The 24,038-nt window shown below is 44.6% G+C and overlaps 1 protein-coding gene across 1 annotated transcript; it reads right to left on the bottom strand.

Annotated features, from left to right (window-relative positions):
* Positions 1-22,011: 22,011 nt before the first annotated feature.
* LOC139537814 (uncharacterized) lies at positions 22,012-23,312 on the bottom strand. The gene is given in 2 exon segments (XM_071339626.1): positions 22,012-22,810; positions 22,812-23,312. Coding segments are annotated over 2 exon segments (1,077 nt in total). The 5' UTR covers positions 23,204-23,312; the 3' UTR covers positions 22,012-22,125.
* Between the last annotated feature and the right edge of the window lie 726 nt (positions 23,313-24,038).

Raw genomic sequence — 24,038 nt, 5'->3', positions numbered from 1 at the left:
TTCCATGGGACGGTTGAGCTAACGTAGGCTAATGCGATTAGCATGAGGTTGTAAGTAACAAGAAAATGTCCCAGGACATAGACATATCTGATATTGGCAGAAAGCTTAAATTCTTGTTAATCTAACTGCACTGTCCAATTTACAGTAGCTATTACAGTGAAATAATACCATGCTATTGTCTGAGGAGAGTGCATAATGTTGAACATGAAAAGTTATTAATAAACAAATTAGGCACATTTGGGCAGTCTTGATACACAATTTTGAACAGAAATACAATGGTTCATTGGATCAGTCTAACACTTTGCACATACACTGATGCCATCTAGTGGCCAAAATCTAAATTGCACCTGGGCTGGAATAATACATTATGGCCTTTCTCTTGCATTTCAAAGATGATGTTACAAAAAAATACAAAAGAACAGTTGTTTTTTTCTTTGTATTATCTTTAAACAGATCTATTGTGTTATATTCTACTACATTCCTTTCACATTTCCATAAACATCGAAGTGTTTCCTTTCAAATGGTACCAATAATATGCATATCCTTGCTTCAGGGCCTGAGCTACAGGCAGTTAGAAAATTGAGAAAAAAGGGGCTAATCCTTAAGAGGTTTTAACAATTTCTACACTGTATTTCTGATCAATTTCATGTTATTTTAATGGACATTTTTTTTGCTTTTATTTAAAAAACAAGGACATTTCTAAGTGACCCCAAACTTTTGAACAGTAGTGTATGTGAGCGTGGATTCTCGACCCTCACTAGCATGAAAACTAAATACAGGCATAGACTGTGTGTGGAAAATGATTTAAGACTGAGACTCTCTCCAATACAACCTAACATTGCAGAGTTATGTGCATCCTTATAAGCCTACCCTTCTCATTAACCTGTGATGAGTTACTCACAATTTTTGATGAACAAATAAGGTTTTATATGTAAGATGGCTAAATAAAGAGCAAAAGGATTATATTATTATTATATTATTATTTGTGCCTTGGTCCTATAAGAGCTCTTTGAGCCTTCCCACGAGCCAGGTTGTAACAAAAACTCACACTCATTCTTTTGTTTAATAAATGTATCGTATAGTGTGTGTGTGTGGCAGGCTTACAATGATGGCAAAAACAACATTTGAGAGTGTGCTGACCCTGGTGCTAGAGGGGTACGCAGCTGAAGGTTGAATGTTTGAAGGGTTACGGGACTATAAAAAGTTTGGGAACCACTGGTCTAGGGTATCCGGGAGGATGCTGTTGATGTGAGCCATGACCAGCCTTTCAAAGCACTTCATGGCTACCGACATGAGTGCTACGGGCAGGTAATCATTTAGACTGGTTACCTTCGCTTCCTTGGGCACAGGGACTATGGTGGTCTGCTTGAAATATGTAGGTATTACAGACACGGTCAGGGAGAGGTTAAAAATGTCAGTGAAGACACTTGCCAGGTGGTCCGCATATGCTTTGAGTACACATTCTGGTAATCCGTCTGACCCCGCGGCTTTGTGAATGTTGACCTGTTTAAAGGTCTTGCTCACATCGGTTACCGAGAGTGTTATCACACAGTCGTCCAGAACAGCTGGTGCTCTCGTGCATGCTTCAGTGTTGCTTGCCTCGAAGCAAGCATGAAAGGCATTTAGCTCGTCTGATAGGCTAGCGTCACTGGGAAGCTCACGTCTGGGTTTCCCTTTGTAGTCCGTAATAGTTTTCAACCCCTGCCACATCCGTCAAGCATCAGAGCCGGTGTAGTAGGATTCAATCTTAATCCTGTATTGACGCTTTGCTTGTTTGATGGTTCGTCTGAGGGCATAGCGGGATTTCTTATAAGCGTGTTGATTAGTGTCCCGCTCCATGAAAGCGGCAGCTCTAGCCTTTAGCTCGATGTGGATGTTGCCTGTAATCCATGGATTCTGGTTGGGATATGTACGTACGGTCACTGATGGGTGACATTGTCGTTGCAGATATTGATGTAGACGATGACTGAGGTGGTGACACTTTTGGGTGAAAATGTATGGAGTACACTATTTTCTTTAGGAATGTAGTGAAGAAAAAGTAAAAGTTGTCAAAAATATACATAGTAAAGTACAGATACAGTCGCTTGGGAAAGTATTCACCCCCTTGGCATTTTACCTATTTTGTTGCCTTACAACCTGGAATTAAAATAGATTTGGGGGGGGTTTGTATCATTTGATTTACACAACATGCCGACCACTTTGAAGATACAAAATATTTTTTATTGTGAAACAAACAAGAAATAAGACACACAAAAAGAAAACTTGAGTGTGCATGACTATTCACCCCCCCCAAAGTCAATACTTTGTGGACCCACATTTTGCAGCAATTACAGCTGCAAGTCTCTTGGGGTATGTCTCTATAAGCTTGGCACATCTATCCACTGAGATTTTTGCCCATTCTTCAAGGCAAACTGTTCCAGTTCCTTCAAGTTGGATGGGTTAAGCTGGTGTACAGCAATCTTTAAATCATACCACAGATTCTCAATTGGATTGAGGTCTGGGCTTTGACTAGGCCATTCCAAGATATTTAAATGTTTCCCCTTAAACCACTCGAGTGTTGCTTTAGCAGTATGCCATTGTCCTGCTGGAAGGAGAACCTCTGTACCAGTCTCAAATCTCTGGAAGACTGAAACAGGTTTCCCTCAAGAATTTCCCTGTATTTACTGCCATCCATCATTCCTCCAATTCTGACCAGTTTCCAAGTCCCTACTGATTAAAAACATCCCCACAGCATGATGCTGCCACCACCATGCTTCACTGTGGGGATGGTGTCTCGGGGTGATGCGAGGTGTTGGGTTTGCGCCAGACTTAGCGTTTTCCTTGATGGCCAAAAAGCTCAATTTTAGTCTCCTCTGACCAGAGTACCTTCTTCCATATGTTTGGGGAGTCTCCCACATGCCTTTTGGCGAACACCAAACGTGTTTGCTTATTTCTTTCTTTAAGCAATGTTTTTTTTCTGGCCACTCTTCTGTAAAGCCCAGCTCTGTGGAGTGTACGGCTTAAACTGGTCCTATGGACAGATACTCCAATCTCCGCTGTGGAGCGTTGCAGCTCCTTCAGGGTTATCTTTGGTCTCTGTGTTGCCTCTCTGATTAATGCCTTCCTTGCCTGGTCCGTGAGTTTTGGTGGGCGGCCCTCTTTGGCAGGTTTGTTGTGGTGCCATATTCTTACATTTTTTAAATAATGGATGTAATGTTGCTCCGTGGGATGTTCAAAGTTTCTGATATTTTTTATAACCCTACCCTGATCTGTACTTCTTCACAACTTTGTCCATAACCTGTTTGGAGAGCTCCTTGGTCTTCATGATGCCGCTTGCTTGGTGGTGCCCGTTGCTCAGTGTCACGCCCTGATCTGTTTCACCTGTCCTTGTGCTTGTCTACACCCCCTTCCAGGTGTCGCCCATCTTCCCTATTATCCCCTGTGTATTTATACTTGTGTTCTCTGTCTGCTTGTTGGCAGTTCGTCTTGTTCGTTCAAGCATACCAGCGTTTTCCCTGTCAGCTCCTATCGTTTCCCAGCTTCTCTTTCCTCGTCCTCCTGGTTTTTGACCTTTGTCTGTCCTGACCCTGTACCCGCCCGCTTGACCTCTCTGCCTGACTCTGAGCCTGCCTGCCATCCTGTACCTTTGCTCCACCTCTGAATTACTGAACTCTGCCTATCCCTGACCCTGAGTCCGCCTGCTGTTCTGTACCTTTGCCTCGCCCTGGATTTTCAACCCCTGCCTGCCTAGACCTGTCTTTGCCTGCCCCTGTTGCTACAATAAACATTGTTACATCGACAGTCTCCATCTGGGTCATACCTGAATACTTATGTAAATGTGATATTTCAGTTTTTTTGTTATTTCCATACATTTCTAAAAACCGGTTTTTGCTCTGTCATTATGGGGTATTGTGATGTCACTATGGGGTATTGTGATGTGACTATGGGGTATTGTGATGTCATTATGGGGTATTGTGTGTAGATTGATGAGGGGAAGAAAACACACAATTTAATCAATTTTAGAATAAGGCTGTAACGTAACAAAATGTGGAAAAAGTGAAAGGGGTCTGAATACTTTCCGAATGCCAATATATCCTCCAAACAACCGGCTTCTCGGGCATTGTCACTTAGCTGCACTCTAGAGCCTACCCCGCTTACCCATTCAAAGTAGGAAGATACATATGCAAATAAAAGATGACTGGTCATTGTTCAGAATAATCAGATCAGATGGTGATGTCATGCTGTGGGTCAAAAACTCCCTCCCACTTGAACAGGTTGAAATTCCAGGCATTTTTTTTCCAAAAGCTTTTACACTAAAAGGGCATTATCATCATTTTTACAATTTCAGAGTGTTATTTTGACCTCAGTTATTTTGACCTCAGAATGTCCTTAAAAACTAACAGGAAAATCATTTTTTTGATTGCACTGCTCCATTATGCCATGGGAGTTTAGAAACCTGAAGGATCTGGAGAATGTCAGGTTTTGGCCAGGACTGTTTAGGTTTTGTTCACTAGATGTCCCCCTTGCACCTTTTTTGTACCTTTTGTTTTTCTTGCTCCAATTATTGTTTGCACCTGTAAGTCATTCCCTTGTTAGTATTTAAACCCTGTGTGTTCCTTAGTTCCTTGCTCAGTGTTTGTAAGTTAGCACCCAGCCCCAGCCCAAGCCTTGTTTTATATAGACTTTTCTCTTGTTGGATTTTCCAGAGGTTCTCTGGTTTTGTTCTTGTTTATTATTTGAGTAGTCTTTTGAGGTTTGTTTTTCCCTGCTGTTTTTTACCACTTTGTGGATTTTTCGTTGTATTTTGGAGGATATCCATTTTTCATTAAACCACCATCTCTAGTACTGCTGTGTCTGCCTCATCTTCTGGGTTCTGCCAATTATTAAGTGACTGTTTCTCGCACCGGGTCCTGACAGAGAAGGTCTGTATGGAGGAGTGGGCCAAAATCCCTGCTGCAGTGTGTGCAAACCTGGTCAAGAACTACAGGAAACGTATGATCTCTGTAATTGCAAACAAAGGTTTCTGTACCAAATATTAAGTTCTGCTTTTCTGATGTATCAAATACTTATGTCATGCAATAAAATGCTAATTAATTACTTTAAAAAATCTTACAAATTAAAACTTAAAAATCATACAATGTGATTTTCTGGATTTTTGTTTTAGATTCCGTCTCTCACAGTTGAAGTGTACCTATGATAAAAATTACAGACCTCTACATGCTTTGTAAGTAGGAAAACCTGCAAAATCGTCAGTGTATCAAATACTTGTTCTCCCCACTGTATATGTCAACTGTCTGTCGCAAATTTTGAATTAAAATTCAATTGGAATTTTACTTACTCTACATGTCGTTTTCTGATTTCGTCATTTTGTGGTTTGAAATTTGAGACGAAATATCCATAGGTAAGTATTATTAAACCGACTTTAAAATGCAGGTCTCCGTATGTATCTTCAAGATGCATGCATACTAACCAAAGGCTTTCAGGTTTTTCGGCAGTAACGGCATTTGCAAAATCGGTTTAATAATATTTCCTTGTGGATATTTTTTCTCTCCAATTCCTACCCCCAAAAAGAATCAACTGCACAGATAACTGGCAGAGCTTGTGGGAGGAAATATTCCAAACAAAGAATGGCATTCATTTCAGACTGTGTAACTACAGGTACCACAGTCTGATTTGTTAGGTAACCAATTACCCTTCCCTTATTAACCCTGCTCTGAGGGGATTGAGGAGGGAGATAAGTAAATTACTGTCTTTAAGAAATCGTTTTTCATAGTGTTTTCCCTGGCTCGTCTCTGTCCCAGTGGAGTTGTCTTTTGTGGCTGATGGTTACCTATGAAATGTCAACACTGGAAAGGTTGTGCAGTCAGTGAGGGGCTGGTTGGAGGAACAGCTGTGCTAATTCAGCAGAGACCAAGAGGTTAATGGGTTTATTTAGGGTCACTTTAAGTTCATAAAACAGTTGTATAGTTTGGGATTGTCAGCCATCTCAGTGTGGATTCCCAGTCTTGACATGACTTATTCTCTTTTAAATGCTAATGCAAATATATCATTAGCTATTTAATCAATAAGTACACTCAGGGGGCTATCTGTCTCTGCTCTAACCAACGTGTTTTTGTTCTGCCAAACACTGTTGTCTTGTTTGGAGGGACAACAGTACAGCGTTGAATAGACTTTCTCTTACAGAGGCAGTTATTTGTCTGAGTTGCTGTATAATTGAGAACAGAAGAGCCTTAGAACAACAGTAGTGGTTGTGGTTCAAGAGCACCACAGATTCATTCAACGGTCCCTCAGAGATACCGTTAAAGGATCTTGTTCTAGGCAGTATATTATAACGATCCTCGCTATATGAGCCACGTTACAATTCCCACCAAGTGGGTTAACCCTATTGGTGCGATGTGTAGGGTGTTTGCCTTTCACGCCAGCGACCCGGGTTTGCTTAATGCCAGCGACCCGGGTTTGCCACGCCGTTCCCTAGATTGGTATCAGTAATGGGATGGTGGCCTTGAGGCCATCGGAACGCACGGCCCAGACATGTGAGGGGGATGAGTAGTCGAAGCACGGGACGTGCCTTCCCATTTGGGGGGGGGGCAGTGTAGTGATCCTTGTTATATGAACCATGTTACAATTCCACCAAGTGGGTTAAGCCTATTGGCTCGATGCGTAAGGCGTAAGGTGTTTGACTGGGATTCGCTTCCCTGCCTCGCTGTTGGCTACAATATCTCGTGATTAGACATGGTCGACGGGGCACTAAGCTCCAAAATAATACTATTGCTGCCACCTGGTCTCAGAGCATTTTGCATTACCATTCTAAATGGAGTCCGAGACACTCCATTTAGATACGTTACGTCTCGTATGGTATGTATTCATTTGTGGATGTCCATCACCCATTTCGTATAACATGATACAATTTATAATTCGTATTATATGTTACGAATTTGCGAAAACGTACAATATGTTACGAATTTGCAAAAATGTATGATATGTTAAGAATTCTAGCTAGGTGGCTAACTTTAGCTAGCTGGCTAATATTAGGTAGGCTAGGGGTTAGTTTAGGAGTTAGGTTAAAGGGTTACACGGAACCCAAACCGGCTGCGCGCGTGCACCATCGTGCGCTATCGTGCATACATTTATTTTGTCCCCCTACACCAAACGCGATCACCACACGCAGGTTAAAATATCAAAACAAACCAATGAACCAATGACATTAAGTAACCATACCAAGCGTAACATATCATACTAATTTGAGTGTCCCAGATTTACCTTTACTATGTTATGTATAGTCTATGAGACTAGGCTGATCACATGGGCAAAAGAGCATGGTGAGTCTTCCTTTCTCATGGTAATATACAAGGTGGTCTATACGTCATATTTGTCATCTGACACTGAAGAGAATGCGTTGCCTTTGTGTGCCTTTTTATGCTCATGGCTATGGCTGTGTTTGAATATCATCTCCTCAACATAGAAAAGCTCATTAGAACAGTATCAGCTTTTTTTGTTTACACACCAGATCATGGCAAATAGCCTAGAGCGTGACAAACAATATTTAACAGCCGATGCAGTGGATTCACATCTCTTTATGTAACATTTCTTACAATGATCTTTGATTGTTGTGGTCAATCGGTGTTATTTAATCATTGAGCTGCAAAATGGGATATTTGTTTGCAGTGATTTTTTTTTTTAAAGTATTCATCTGAGATGCAAGACTTGTTTGGTCCAACAGTGTATGCATTATAAGGTATTACTCTGTGGGTAGACTTGACCGTAAGCTGAATTATTAATTCAACCGCTTCCATCCGCTTCCATCTGCTCAGCAAAAGCTCATATGTGAGAAACACTTCACAAAAGGTCAAGACGGTTTTTTCTTTGACTGTCGAGAAGTATGACCACAAAAAAAAAAAAAATCAACCCGAACGCATCGAATCCTGTTGTTGTGCAATGTTTGTTTAATGTTTATGTAAGTTCCCTTTATTACATTTTTTTAGTTAAACATTGAGGTGCTCTATTGGACAACCTGGCTGTGTAGCATAGATAATGGTGTCACGCCCTGACCATAGAGAGCCCTCAGGGTTCTCTATGGTGTTTTAGGTCAGGGCGTGACTAGGGGGATTTCTAGTTTTATTTCTATGTTGGTGTATGTGTATGGTTCCCAATTAGAGGCAGCTGAAAATCGGTACGTCTAATTGGGGATCATACTTAGTGTGTCCCTTTTCCCACCTGTGTTGTGGGATATTGTTTGTATGAGTGCCTATGTGCGCTACGTACTGCCCGTTCGTTAATTCTTTGTTGTTTTGAAGATTCACTGTAATAAATATGTGGAACTCTACTCACGCTGCGCCTTGGTCCGATTATTTATATGACGATCGTGACAGAATATCCCACCATTACAGGACCAAGCAGCGTGCCCAGGAGCAGCGTGCCCAGGAGCAGCGTGCCCAAGCAGCGTGCCCAGGAGCAGCGTGACCAAGCAGCGTGCCCAGGAGCAGCGTGACCAAGCAGCGTGACCAAGCAGCGTGACCAAGCAGCGTGACCAAGCAGCGTGACCAAGCAGCGTGACCAGGAGCAGCGTGCCCAGGAGCAGCGTGCCCAAGAGCAGCGTGCCCAGGAGCAGCGTACCCAGGAGCAGCGTGCCCAGGAGCAGCGTGCCCAGGAGCAGCGTGACCAAGCAGCGTGACCAAGCAGCGTGCCCAGGAGCAGCGTGCCCAGGAGCAGCGTGTCCAGGAGCAGCGTGCCCAGGAGCAGCGTGCCCAGGAGCAGCGTGCCCAAGAGGTAAAGGAGAGTTGGACATGGGAAGAAATACTGGGTGGATGCGAGACCTTTCCTTGGCGGGAGTCGAGTAAAGGGGTACAGCGACGACGCCGGGGTCCGCGGCCACAAACAGCCCAAGGGCACAAGGGGCGGGGGGGCACAAGGGGCGGTCGGCCGAGCCGAGGAGAGAGCCAGAGACCGTCTGGGAGTTGATGGAGCAGTTGGTGGAGGGATATCGGCGAGAGATGTTGGTTAGGTGTATTCTGCAGCACAGGCGCCATGAAGAGTGTATCATCAGTCTGGTTCAACCTGTGCCGGCTCCACGCACCAGGTCTCCAGTGCGCCTTCCCAGCCCGGTACGTCCTGTGCCGGCTCCCCGCACTCGCCCTGAAGAGCGTGTCATCAGTCCGGTGAAACCTGTGCAGGCTCCATGCACCAGGCCTCCAGTGCGCCTTCCCAGCCCGGTACGTCCTGTGCCGGCTCCCCGCACTCGCCCTGAAGAGCGTGTCATCAGTCCGGTGAAACCTGTGCCGGCTCCACGCACCAGGCCTCCAGTGCGCCTTCCCAGTCCGGTACGTCCTGTGCCGGCTCCCCGCACTCGCCCTGAAGAGTGTGTCACCAGTTCTGAGTCTCCAGCGACGGTCCACAGCCCGGAGCTTCCAGCGACGGTTCACAGTCCAGAGCCTCCAGTGACGGTCCATGGCCCGGAGCTTCCTCCAGCCATGGCCGGAGCCTTCCTCTGCACCGGTGCTCAGTCCAGGCACGGCGTCCAGTCCCGCTCCATGGCCGGAGCCTTCCTCTGCACCGGTGCTCAGTCCAGGCACGGCGTCCAGTCCCGCTCCATGGCCGGAGCCTTCCTCCCCCGCTCCATGGCCGGATCCGCGGTCTGAGCGGGTGCTACGTCCCGCACCGGAGCCGCCACCATCGCTAGTTGCCCACCCTAATCGTGTCCCTTTTCGTGCTTCTCTTCTATCTCTGGCCTCTCCATGCTTCTCTTCTATCTCTGGCCTCTCCATGCTTCTCTTCTATCTCTGGCCTCTCCATGCTACTCTTCTATCTCTGGCCTCTCCATGCTTCTCTTCTATCTCTGGCCTCTCCATGCTACTCTTCTACCTCTGGCCTCTCCATGCTTCTCTTCTATCTCTGGCCTCTCCATGCTACTCTTCTATCTCTGGCCTCTCCATGCTTCTCTTCTATCTCTGGCCTCTCCATGCTACTCTTCTATCTCTGGCCTCTCCATGCTACTCTTCTATCTCTGGCCTCTCCATGCTACTCTTCTATCTCTGGCCTCTCCATGCTACTCTTCTATCTCTGGCCTTCTCCGTGCTTCTCTTCTATCTTTACTACTTTTCCCAGCTGGGCTGCATGTCTCAGTGGACTCTCTCCTCTCGTGGGGTAGGCTATCCCAGTCTGCAACACTTCCACTCGTCCCTAGCTATGTCAGTAAACTAGCTAGCTACTGTAACATTTACAACAGTAAGCTAAGCAACTGATCAAGTTGAAGTCACCGCACTGGGGACCGACATCCTTGCACATCATTTTTGTTTTGATTTTCTTACAAAATATTAAATCACTGTCACAACATTTGCAATAATTTAACTAGTTATTCTTCATATTTCATGGAGAGTCATACAAGAAAGCAGTGATATAAAAAAAAATGTTTTCATTTGTGTTTTCATTTTTTGAATGGCGGATGCTCAATATTGAAATTTTAATATGAGTTCCATGTCCTAAAAGACAGATCAGTTGAGGGACGAGCGTCGCGTATGAGTGACAAGATCTGACATAAGACAATGGGCCTATGTTTGGAAACCTCTCGAGCCAGCTAAGTCGTGGAAGCCCAATGAGCCAGCTGAGGCGCCCCCGGTTCCTTCAGCGGCGACACCCAGACCCGACGTCACCAACATAACAAAAAAACAAAAACTCCCTGATGCTTCAAATTGTGGTGTCAGCATTCTGTGAGGACAGACGCTGGGAGACGAGAAGCAAGTACAGGGAGTGAACATTAAATAAACAACGGACAAAAAACAAACAAGGACAGCGTCTGGACAGGGGCAAACACAACGACAATAATGCTGACACGGGGAACAAACTGAGGAACAGACAGATATAGAAGGGGAAATCAACAAAGTGAAGGAGTCCAGGTGAGTCCAATGAGCTCTGATGCGCGTAATGATGTTGACAGGTGGGTGTAATGATGGGCAGCCTGGCGCCCTTGAGCACCAGAGAGGGGGAGCGGGAGCAGGCGTGACATATACAGTGGGGAGAACAAGTATTTGATACACTGCCGATTTTGCAGATTTTCCTACTTAAAAAGCATGTAGAGGTCTGTAATTTTTATCATAGGTACACTTCAACTGTGAGAGACGGACTCTAAAACAAAAATCCCGAAAATCACATTGTATGATTTTTAAGTAATTAATTAGCATTTTATTGCATGACATAAGTATTTGATACATCAGAAAAGCAGAACTTAATATTTGGTACAGAATCCTTTGTTTGCAATTACAGAGATCATACGTTTCCTGTAGTTCTTGACCAGGTTTGCACACACTGCAGCAGGGATTTTGGCCCACTCCTCCATACAGACCTTCTCCAGATCCTTCAGGTTTCGGGGCTGTCGCTGGGCAATACGGACTTTCAGCTCCCTCCAAAGATTTTCTATTGGGTTCAGGTCTGGAGACTGGCTAGGCCACTCCAGGACCTTGAGATACTTCTTACGGAGCCACTCCTTAGTTGCCCTGGCTGTGTGTTTCGGGTCGTTGTCATGCTGGAAGACCCAGCCACGACCCATCATCAATGCTCTTACTGAGGGAAGGAGGTTGTTGGCTAAGATCTCGCAATACATGGCCCCATCCATCCTCCCCTCAATACGGTGCAGTCGTCCTGTCCCCTTTGCAGAAAAGCATCCCCAAAGAATGATGTTTCCACCTCCATGCTTCACGGTTGGGATGGTGTTCTTGGGGTTGTACTCATCCTTCTTCTTCCTCCAAACACGGCGAGTGGAGTTTAGACCAAAAAGCTCTATTTCTGAATCATCAGACCACATGACCTTCTCCCATTCCTCCTCTGGATCATCCAGATGGTCATTGGCAAACTTCAGACGGGCCTGGACATGCGCCTGCTTGAGCAGGGGGACCTTGTGTGCGCTGCAGGATTTTAATCCATGACGGCGTAGTGTGTTACTAATGGTTTTCTTTGAGACTGTGGTCCCAGCTCTCTTCAGGTCATTGACCAGGTCCTGCCGTGTAGTTCTGGGCTGATCCCTCACCTTCCTCATGATCATTGATGCCCCACGAGGTGAGATCTTGCATGGAGCCCCAGACCGAGGGTGATTGACCATCATCTTGAACTTCTTCTATTTTGTTCTATTTTCTAATAACTGCGCCAACAGTTGTTGCCTTCTCACCAAGCTGCTTGCCTATTGTCCTGTAGCCCATCCCAGCCTTGTGCAGGTCTACAATTTTATCCCTGATGTCCTTACACAGCTCTCTGGTCTTGGCCATTGTGGTGAGGTTGGAGTCTGTTTGATTGAGTGTGTGGACAGGTGTCTTTTATACAGGTAACGAGTTCAAACAGGTGCAGTTAATACAGGTAATGAGTGGAGAACAGGAGGGCTTCTTAAAGAAAAACTAACAGGTCTGTGAGAGCTGGAATTCTTACTGGTTGGTAGGTGATCAAATACTTATGTCATGCAATAAAATGCAAATGAATTACTTAAAAATCATACAATGTGATTTTCTGGATTTTTGATTTAGATTCCGTCTCTCACAGTTGAAGTGTACCTATGATAAAAATTACAGACCTCTACATGCTTTGTAAGTAGGAAAACCTGCAAAATCGGCAGTGTATCAAATACTTGTTCTCCCCACTGTATATTGTTTGATTTGCTTGCCATCTGATGACAAATTTACCAGAATGATGTCAAGCTCTTTCCAAAAGCCTAATCTTTGATGAAGCAAGCTAACTGACACATGCTGTTTGCTTTAGCTAACTAGCTAGCTAGCTACATGCTAAATGGATCTGGCTACCCTCAGGTATCTCAAAATACATGTCCATTTGATGTTTACTGATTGCTGTAAACGCTAAATGTGTAATATTTGGAAATGTGTAGTTGTGACTATACTCCTCAAGAGGTGATGATATTAAAACCAAATAGTTATAAAAAAATAATTTAACAATCCCTTGGAAATGGCACGTAGTTGTCAATGGTTTTAGTGGAGCTGGGGGTTTCCTTGCCCTCCAGCAGCCAATTCTAAAGTTATTATTATTGATAACAACTTATTAGACTGGTTTGGATTTCTCCCTGACCAATATGGCTGCCATTTTCACCCATTCTGGAACTTTCATGGTTTATGACATAGCCCTTCTAGTAATTTAATAGGATCCGAATGGGTGGGGGCAATAATGGGGAGGTTATGTCCATCTGTTGATGCATCCCTCCACTCTAGAGCTGTCCTGGAGCCAGGCGTGTACTGCCAACACCAACCATATATTCAGAGGGGTGATGTTGGCATGTACTAGCCACATGACTTTACCTAATAGATACATATTATCCATTCAAACGTATGAATAGGGTCAGTCATCCTCCGCGAATATGTTTTTACATCATTTTTTATAGTTTGCACCAAACAAACAGTGGGGCTCCTTAGATATGACTCATGGCATACAGTATATTTCAATGTAAATTGTGTCAGGGTAATGTATTGCATAACGACATGGGATAAGCACTTCGAGATATTAGCTGATGTACGAAGGGCTATATAAAATAAACTTGATTTGATTTGATTGATAAGTTATGTGCTGAGAGCCGATAAGGAACATACTACCGCCCAAAGCAGAACAACATTCAGAATAGTTATATTATTCATATCATGCTTCCTCTGAAACTGAGGAAGTTGTTTGAAGATAAGAGATGCTAAAGTATCCTCTATTATACATATGTGTACAACTATGTCACTATTTTTACTTCTACAGCCATACAGGCAGGAAGCAGTTTCACAGCCCAGTGTTAACCACCAGATGAGGCTGACGACCCTGACACCAGACACGCTTCCCCATCAGCAGGGGTGTAGTGGGAGAAACCATAAGACACCCTTCCCCATCAGCAGGGGTGTAGTGGGAGAAACCATAAGACACCCTTCCCCATCAGCAGGGGTGTGGTGGGAGAAACCATAAGACACCCTTCCCCATCAGCAGGGGTGTGGTGGGAGAAACCATAAGACACCCTTCCCCATCAGCAGGGGTGTAGTGGGAGAAACCATAAGACACCCTTCCCCATCAGCAGGGGTGTAGTGGGAGAAACCATAAGACACCCTTCCTCATCAGCAGGGGTGTAGTGGGAGAAACCATAAGACCCCCTTCCCCATCAGCAGGGGTGTGGTGGGAGAAACCATAAGACACCCTTCCCCATCAGCAGGGGTGTGGTGGGAGAAACCATAATAACCGCCTCTCACTGTCAGCTGTGTTGATAGGAGATCACAACCAGCCACACCAACCAGCCTTATTGACTTCATGTAGTCAGTGTGTGTGTGTGTGTGTGTGCGTGCGTGCGTGCGTGCGTGCGTGCGTGTGTTTTGATCGTCACGGCGGGTCACTCATGTGTAAAGTCTAAATTCATCCTGGTACATGCCCAAGAGGTGGGTCCCAAGTACAAAAACAAGCTACTGGTAAGCTGACATCATGTAGGCTATTTTAAAAGTGAACACTGTGTGTATGTCTGTATCACCACACAACTCAGAGCACACACAGTATGTATTATTGCCTGATGTTCTCCTTTACAGCATATTATACTGATGCCAGCTATCTGTTAGGGAAAGGGGGATACCTAGTCAGATATAAAACTGAATGCCTCTTCTGTGTTTAACCCAACCCCTCTGCATCAGAGAGGTGTGGGGGGCTGCCTTAATCAACATCCACTTCTTTGGCACCCAGGGAACAGTGCCTTGCTCCGGGGTAGAATGACAGATTTTTACCTTGTTAGCTCAGGGATTCGATCCAGCAACCTTTAGTTTACTGGCTTAACGCTCTAACCACTAGGCCACCCTGTCTGTCTGCCGCCCCTACAGCATATTCCACTGATCCCAGCTATATGTTACAGAGCTGTCTGTCTGTCTGTCTGTCTGTCTGCCCCCTCATCTCAGCATATTCCACTGATCCCAGCTATATGTTACAGAGCTGTCTGTCTGTCTGTCCCCTCATCTACAGCATATTCCACTGATCCCAGCTATCTGTTACAGAGCTGTCTGTCTGTCTGCCCCCTCATCTACAGCATATTCCACTGATCACAGCTATCTGTTACAGAGCTGTCTGTCTGTCTGCCCCCTCATCTACAGCATATTCCACTGATCCCAGCTATCTGTTACAGAGCTGTCTGTCTGTCTGCCCCCTCATCTACAGCATATTCCACTGATCCCAGCTATCTGTTACAGAGCTGTCTGTCTGTCTGCCCCCTCATCTACAGCATATTCCACTGATCCCAGCTATCTGTTACAGAGCTGTCTGTCTGTCTGTCCCCTCATCTACAGCATATTCCACTGATCCCAGCTATCTGTTACAGAGCTGTCTGTCTGTCTGTCCCCTCATCTACAGCATATTCCACTGATCACAGCTATCTGTTACAGAGCTGTCTGTCTGTCTGTCTGTCTGTCCCCTCATCTACAGCATATTCCACTGATCCCAGCTATATGTTACAGAGCTGTCTGTCTGTCTGTCTGTCTGTCCCCTCATCTACAGCATATTCCACTGATCACAGCTATCTGTTACAGAGCTGTCTGTCAGTCTGTCCTCTCCTCTTTGACGCACATCCCCAAACTCACTTTGAGCCCAGATCGATGATTTACAAGAAAGCCAGAGCGTTTCCCCGGAACCATTCAGTACATGTTATATGATACTATATTTAGCAGCATTGACATTCTATACGTGTTCTCGAAAGTGGTGGCCATCGTTCAGGCTTGGGGACTCTCTGTCCCTGTCCAACCGTGTAGCGATCACTTTCACAGCTTATGAGAGCAGCCATTTAAATCCAACAAAAGATTACAGCACTTGTTGAGAATGTGTGCTTACTGTACAGTGCTGACTCTGGGACATCTCCTCAATGACTTGTGTTTCAGAAACATGTATCAGCCCTGTGTGGGCTGCTGGTAGTAAGTAGCCTGCAGTGGTCAAATCAATATATCTATTTCTGATAGGGTCCCATTGTACTGCAGCTTAAAACAATACTCTGTACAATGAAGACTGTTTTGAGCTCAGTGTTGTTGTGTACATTATGATTCTAGCAGCTTCCGCTGCTGATTCCCCTCTGACAAATGAACCATTTGGCCGAGATGATTAATAACTGTCTGTCATAAGACTGATATGTGTGTGACACCCACCAGCCAGCCCCCCCATGTATCCTTTATCTCACATAATAAAACATGACTGTCTACTTTATAGTCAGGCAGTCTATGTTCTAACCAAGGGGATCGTTTTACCTGACAGTTAAAGGGTGTACTGTAAAGAGCCCCTTGGCGGAGCAGAGGCACTCTGTAAATGATCACTGGAGGACTGTCAGCTGGGCATATTTTTTTTTTTTTTAGAAACACTTCAAATAAGGGCTCTGTTTTTTTGTAGGCTTACCCTGGCGTGACGTTTGAAAACCTTGTAAATCTCTCTTGGACAAGGTGACTTTTATTAATGTACACAAAACACAGCCTTTATTTTAAGTGTTTCTAAAATCCCCTATGGGAAAATGCAGTGGTGGGAAAAATACCCAGGTCTCATACTTGAGTAAAAGTAAAGATACCTTAATAGAAAATGACTCAAGTAAAAGTGAAAGTCACCCAGTAAAATACTACTTGAGTAACAGTATTTAGTTTTAAATATACTTAAGTATCAAAAGTAAAAGTAGGTATTATTTCGCATTCCTTATTCAGCAAACCAGACCGCACAATTTGTTTTTTACATTTACAGATAGGCAGGGGCAAACTCCAACACTCATTTAGAAATGAAGTATTTGTGTTTCGTGAATCTGCCGGATCAGAGGCAGTAGGGATAACCAGGGATATACTCGTGATAAGTGTGTGAATTGGACCATTTTGCTGTCCTGCTAAGCATTCGAAATGTAGCCAGTACTTTTGGGTGTCAGGGAAAATGTACGGAGTAAAAAATATATTTTTTTCTTTAGGAACGTAGTGGAGTAAAAGTGAAAGTAATCAAAATATAAATAGTAAAGTAAACTACAGATACCCCATAAAACTACATAAGTAGTACTTTAAAGTATTTTTACTTAAGAACTTTACACCATGTAAAAAGAAAATTGTGGAAAAACAATTGGAACCGTTTCCATGTTTGCCTGCTAGGTTTTATGGCTATTATGATACCTCCACTGTATGGCTCTATAAACGCACTTCTATAGCTTTGAAAATGTTATTTTCCAAAGGAGGGGGAGTGCCAAGATGGAGGCGCGGTGGCTTCAAAACAGTCATCTAGTGTATATATAAATCATTGGTTTCTGTAGTCATTCTCCATGGCAGACACCCACCCACTGTAACACTTCTCCTCTCCACTGTCCTGTCATACTGCCTGGCTGTCCTCTCTGAAGAACAAGAAAATGTAACGCCCTGGCTGCTGCCTACAGGTGTTGACCCCTGGATGTTTTAATGCAGTACTCTCTTTGACCTGTAGGAGCGGTAGTGGTCATGAACTCCTTCAACCAGAGATAATGTGATACTTATTTATTTATTTAACATTTATTTAACTAGGCAAGTCAGAACAAATTCTTACTTACAATGACGGACTACCAAAAGGCAAAAGGCCTCCTACGGGGACGAGGCCCGGTAAAAAATAATTGAATGCATTTTAGAATAAGGCTGTAACATAACATGTGTTGAAAAAGTAAAGGGGTATGAATACTTTCCGAATGCACTGTATGTCAGAAAAGTTCCCCTTTCAAGTTGATGAACATCCACTAAGTTTAAGTTTCACTTTCATTACATGAGCAGTACTGTCAAGAAATGGTGCTGGAATATTTATCTTCCTGTGTGGTAGATGTGGGTTCCATGCCAGGAGACCTGGTCAGTAATAAAATGCATGAAATTATTTTTTACCGGGTCTCCCGAGTGGTGCAGCGGTCTAAGCCATCGCAGTGTTTGAGGCGTCACAATAGACCTGGGTTCAATCCCAGGCTGTGTCAAAACCGGCCGTGACTGGGAGTCCCATAGGGCGGTGCACAATTGGCCCAGCGTCGTCCGAGTTAGGGGAGGGTTTGGCTGGGGGGGGCTTTACTTGGCTCATCGCACTCTAGTGACTCCTTGTGGCGGGCCGGGTGCCTGCAGGCTGACTTCGGGTGGGTGTTAAGGAGCGCGGTTTGACGAATCATGTTTCGGAGGACGCATGACACGACCTTCGCCTCCCGAGCCCGTTGGGGAGTTCCAGTCAAGATCGAAATTGTTTTTTTGCCCCTTTTTTGTATTTTATTCCCCTCTCATCAATCACACAATACCCCATTACCACAAAACAGATGAATGACAAAGCAAAAACAGTTTTATTGTCATTTTTGCAAGTTAATAAAAATAGAAACTGAAATATCACATTTACATAAGTATTCAGACCCTTTACTCAGTACTTGCTGAAGCACGTTTGGCAGTGATTACAGCCTTGAGTTTTCTTGGGTATGACGCTACAAGCTTGGCACACCTGTATTTGGGTCTCTCCAGAGATGTTCCATCCGGTTCAAGTCCGGATCTCTGGCTGGGCCACTCAAGGACATTCAGAGACTTGTCCCAAATCCACTCCTGCATTGTCTTGGCTGTGTGCATTTCCAAATCATGTCCAATCAGTTGAATGTTAAACAGTTGGACTCCAATCAAGTTGTAGAAACATCTCAAGGATGATCAATGGAAACAGGATGCATCTATTCTCAATTTTGAGTCTCATAGCAAAGGGTCTGAATACTTATGTAAACAAGGTATTTCTTATTTTTACATTTTATAAATTTGCCAAAAATTCTAAAAACCTGTTGTCGCTTAGTCATTATAGGGTGTGTAGATTGTTGAGGACAATTTTTAATTTTTAATTTAATCAATTTTAGAATAAGGCTGAGACGTAACAAAAACGTGGGAAAAGGGAAGAGGTCTGAATGCTTTCAGAATGCACTGTAGATATAGACTGTCTCAAGGATATAATCACTGTTAAATCTCCTTGGGATTGTTCATTTATTAAACAGTTTTGGCAAAGATCTAAAGATTCTCACTTGATTTATGTTCTTTTACAGACCCATTTCTTTCCTCTTACCTATCTTTCTTCAACTCTCTCCCTCTCTCTAACACTCAAACACACAAATGGACACACACCAAGTCTTATGCGATAAGATGGTTGTCTCCATGGTGACAGGCAGGGACTGTATAAGGTTAGATAAAATATAGATGTTTCATCACTAAGCTCTCAGCTCAGCTGCTCAGTTGGCATTACTACTGGCATTTCTGAATGTCTCTTTCAACAGCCGCAGTGAGAGACTACGCCATAAGAGTCTATAATAAAGACAGCACAGAAACGGATAGAATACAACCAAACACTTACAGTAAGTACCAGAAAGTAGCAATTTATTCTTTGGGTAAATAGTAAATAGCTTACTCGTTCTGTGCTGCTAAATTATTATTTGAGAGGGCTACTCCATGTGGCACTATAGGGACATTGCTTAGATGACAATGTTGCTGAAGGGTTTGGTACGGGCTTCTTGTTCATCAACACTCCCAGCTAAAGGTGTTCCCTAGCTGTGGTTCTCTCTTCTTTCTCTACTTGGATCAGCCAGGTCAGGGACTCACTCCCTCTGCATTAGCAGTCCGTCACAGGACGTTAGTCAGGGGACAATATGATGAGTCACTATCCAGCAAATATCTAAATAAAACTGCCACCTTATTCCCTATAATAATGCACTACTTTAGACCAGGGCCCAATAGCACCCTATTCCCTATAATAATGCACTACTTTTGAAATGGGAACCTGGTCACTGTATACAGTGGCTGCGAGATGTGTCCCAGTTGGCACACTTTTCCTATAAAGCGCACTACTTTTGACCAGGTTCCCATTTCAAAAGTAGTGCATTATTATAGGGAATAGGGTGCTATTGGGCCCTGGTCTAAAGTAGTGCATTATTATAGGGAATAAGGTGGCAGTTTTATTTTGTAGTGTTTGTTGTTTTGTTCGGCGTCTTTTTTCCAAATAAAGAGAAAATGTACGCTCACCACGCTGCATCTTGGTCGTCTTCTGTTAACGGCCGTGACATCCCCTTTGGCATTTTTCAATTTACAATCTGTAATTTAAATGGATTTTTATTTGGATTTCATGTAATGGACATACACAAAATAGTCAAATTGGTGAAGTAAATTTTAAATGTTTTATTGTTTCACGGTCCGGAGGCTCCTGCGACGATCTACGGTCCAGAGGCTCCGGCGACGATCCACGGTCCGGAGCATCCGGCGATGATTCACGATCCGGTTCCTCCGATGACGTGTCCACGAGCGGAGTGGGTTCTTCGCCACGCACCGGAGCCGCCCCTGACGGTAGATGCCCATCCGGACCCTCCCCTATTGAGTCAGGTTTTGCGGCCGTAGTCCGCACCTTTGGGGGGGGGGGGGGGTACTGTCACGCCCTGACCATAGAGAGCATGTTATTCTCTATGTTGGTTAGGTCGGGGTGTGACTAGGGTGGGTCATCTAGGCAATTATATATCTATGTTGGCTTGGTATGATTCCCAATCAGAGGCGGCTGTTTATCGTTGTCTCTGATTGGGGATCATATTTAGGCAGCCATTTCCCCTTTGTGCTTTGTGGGATCAAGTCTAGGTATAGTTGCCTGTGAGCACTACTCTGAGCTTCACGTTTCGTTTGTTCGCTTTGTTGTTTTTTGTTTAAGTTTCTCTTCTAAATAAAAGGATGGAAACATACTACGCTGCATCTTTGTCCACTCCTTATAACGATCGTGACACCGTCTCTCCACTTTCATGAACAAATGTTAACCTAAATCTCTAAGCAGTATATCAACTGACTAGGTCTCCTCAACAAAGTCCCTGAAGCGGTACGAACTAAACATGACCTAACTAGGCCATCTCGGCCTGGAAACAGTTCCTCAATCTTTCCTAGCTTCCAGGTTTGTCTGGGTGCATTATCTTCTCCGATGAGTACAACGTCACCTGCTTTCAGTGGGGTGGGCTGTGGTGTGTCACAGCAATGTGCTGACTTTAGATCCAGCAAGTAGTCTCTTAGCCAGCTGTTCCAGAAGCTGGTCACAAGTCTCTGCCTGTACTTCCATCTGCGTGTCATGTCCTCCTTGTTTAGCGTTGGGCGCTGAGTGTCAGCCAGGAAGTGTGCTGGGGTCAGGGGTTGTGGTTCATCCACTTCATTGTGCACGAAGGTCAGAGGCCTAGAATTTAGGATAGCTTCAACCTCTGTCAGGACTGTGCACATCTCTTCAAAGTTGAGTCAAGCTCTCCCAAGAACCTTTCTCAGGCATGTTTTCACTGACCTGACGAGTCTTTCCCAGAATCTGCCCCATCAGGCTGCTCGCTCGGCAATGAACCTTCAGGTGATGCCCCTTTCTAGTGCAAAAAAGGTATTAGGTGAACAATAGGTAGGTAAAGAAATAAAACAACAGTAAAAAGACAGGCTATATACAGTAGTAAGGCTACATACAGACACCGGTTAGTCAGGCTGATTGAGGTAGTATGTAGATATGGTTAAAGTGACTATGCATATATGATGAACAGAGCGTAGCAGTAGCGTAAAAGAGGGTTTGGTGGGACACAATGCAGATAGCCCGGTTAGCCAATGTACGGGAGCACTGGTTGGTCGGCCCAATTGAGGTAGTATGTACATGAATGTATAGTTAAAGTGACTATGCATATATGATAAACAGAGTAGCAGCAGCGTAAAAAAAGGGGTTGGGGGGGGCACACAATGCAAATAATCCGGGTAGCCATTTGATTACCTGTTCAGGAGTCTTATGGCTTGGGGGTAAAAACTGTTGAGAAGCCTTTTTGTCCTAGACTTGGCACTCCGGTACCGTGCTCCAGAATGCATCACCTTCTCATGGTGGTACTGTATCAGCATTTCATCTGTACTTGTTGGGCAGAACCCATGGGTGCTGCTCTCTGAATGTGAAGTTGGACTGTTGCAGTCTTCCTCCTACACTGAGTAGTTCGTGTTCGTCCAAGAACGGTTTCAGTTCTCTGATTTTACAGTCATTGTTTAGGCTTTTTCCTGCCTTCAGTATTTTGATCTCCTGTCTGAAACTCTGCTGTTGTGTTTCCTTGATCCAGTACTTTTCTGCATCGAACAGTTCGTCAGCAGTCGGTTCACCTTGCATCTTTATGTTTGTACGAGCATTGGCTATGAATCTCTTTATCCAGGCGGTGACTCTGAACACTCATTTCAGTTTGCTGTACCTTTCAAGCTCCAACACAGGTTCAGTGCAGTCTGTGCTGTTTGCTGCGAGTTGTACAGTAACCTGGCGACTGGACTTGAGTTCTGTATTTACCTCTTCTGGAACCTTGTTATCATCAGCCTCATCGAACTGATTGGGTGATGTCAGAATTCTGGGTCCATTCCAACATAGCTGGTTCTGTGTCAAGTTTCGAACAGTTTGTCCTCTTGTAGGGAGGTCGGCTGGATTAGTTTTCCCTTCAATATGTGACCATGACTCTGGATTGGTCAAGGACTGGATCTCCGTCACTCTGTTCGCAACAAACTGTTTCCATTTCTGAGCTGAGCTGCAAATCCAATGCAGCACGATCATCAAGTCTGTCCACATTTCGATCTGTTTTTCTTCCATTTTCAGTGTGGTCATCAGGTTCTTTGCTAGTCTCGCTCCAATCACAGCCTCCATGAGCTCCAGGCGTGGCAGCATCATTTTCTTGAGTGGGGCGACCCTGGACTTGGATGCGACTTGACTTGTCGTTGTTTCCCTGTCTTGTGATTCACTTTGCAAGTAACCTACTGCACTGTAAGCCCTTTCACTTGCGTCACAGAACACGTGTAGTTTCAGGGTGTGGTTGTTCTGTGGCCGCATGTCTGTTCTGTACCACCTTGGTATGGCGAGCTGGTGTAACGGGTAGTTCTGAACACCACTGTTGCAATTCTCATGTCAGATCAGGTGGTAATTCTTCGTCCCAGCTGAGTCCCCTCTCCCATATTTCCTGGAACAGGCACTTGATCCTGATGGTGAAGGGGGTCAGGAAACCAAGAGGGTCGAAGATACGTGCAGACGACTGCAGAACACTTCTCTTTGTGTTTTCCCTTTGCTTTAGAATGCTCAGTAGCGGCCTGAGGTCAAACACAAAGTCATCTGTTCCCGGTCTCCATACTAAACCTAAAACCTCCAGCACTACTCCTTGTGTTTCTAGCGTCAACGGGTGGTCAGTTGTCGTACTCTCCTCCCATTTTGTTTTCAGTTCAGGAGAGTTGGTCATCCACTTGCAGAGGTCCATGCCTGCAATTGACAGCATTCGCTTAGCAGTTGTCACAAGGTAAGCCTCTTCAACATTGCGTGAACTTGCAATGAAGTCATCTACATAGTGACTCTCTCAATATCTCTACAACTTCTGGTTGTTCTGTTTCATATTGTTTCAGGTGCTTCCTGGTTGTAGCTGCCAGCAAGAATGGACTTGAGGAAGCTCCAAATACCACTCTTTTCATCCTCCGCACGCGCAGCTCCTCTTCATTTTCTCCCCTTGGTGGGCCTGTGAGCCATAGGAATCTCACGGCATCTCTGTCTCTCTCTGCTAGGGATATCTGCAGGAAAGCCTTCTTGATGTCTGCCATGAATGCGATCTCATGTAGTCTGAACCTTATCAGAACACTGAGCAGATCCGGATTCAGGTTCGGTCCTGTGAGTAGACAGTCATTGAGGGATGGACAGCCTTCTTCATGGGACGAGGTTTCAAACACCACTCTCAGTTTTGTCGTCACCTTATCTTCTCGGAGTACTGCATGGTGAAGTAAGTAGTATTTTACGTTGTCTGCGCTTGATACGTTGTCTTTGGGCACGTCCTCTGCCATATCCTGTTGTAAGTAGTCCTCTACTACTTCATTGTATCTGCCGTACAACGTCACATCCTTCTTCAGTCTTTTCTTCAGACCTTCAAACCGATTCTTGGCGATTCTATAGTTCTCTTGGAGTTCTGGCATTTGTCATTTCCATGACAACTCTACGTGGCTCCCAGAATGCATGCAGTTGTTTGGAGACTAGTGTGTCTTCATCAAGTGGGATGAACATGCATGTTACCTCGGCCTCACTTGACATGAACACGGGTCCCTGCACCGACAATCCAAAGGTGCTCT

Source organism: Salvelinus alpinus, chromosome 13, assembly GCF_045679555.1.
Source record: "Salvelinus alpinus chromosome 13, SLU_Salpinus.1, whole genome shotgun sequence".
Classification (NCBI taxonomy): Eukaryota; Metazoa; Chordata; class Actinopteri; order Salmoniformes; family Salmonidae; genus Salvelinus; species Salvelinus alpinus.
The sequence above is the reverse complement of the archived record's forward strand: the minus strand, read 5'-3'. Positions and strand labels throughout refer to the sequence as shown.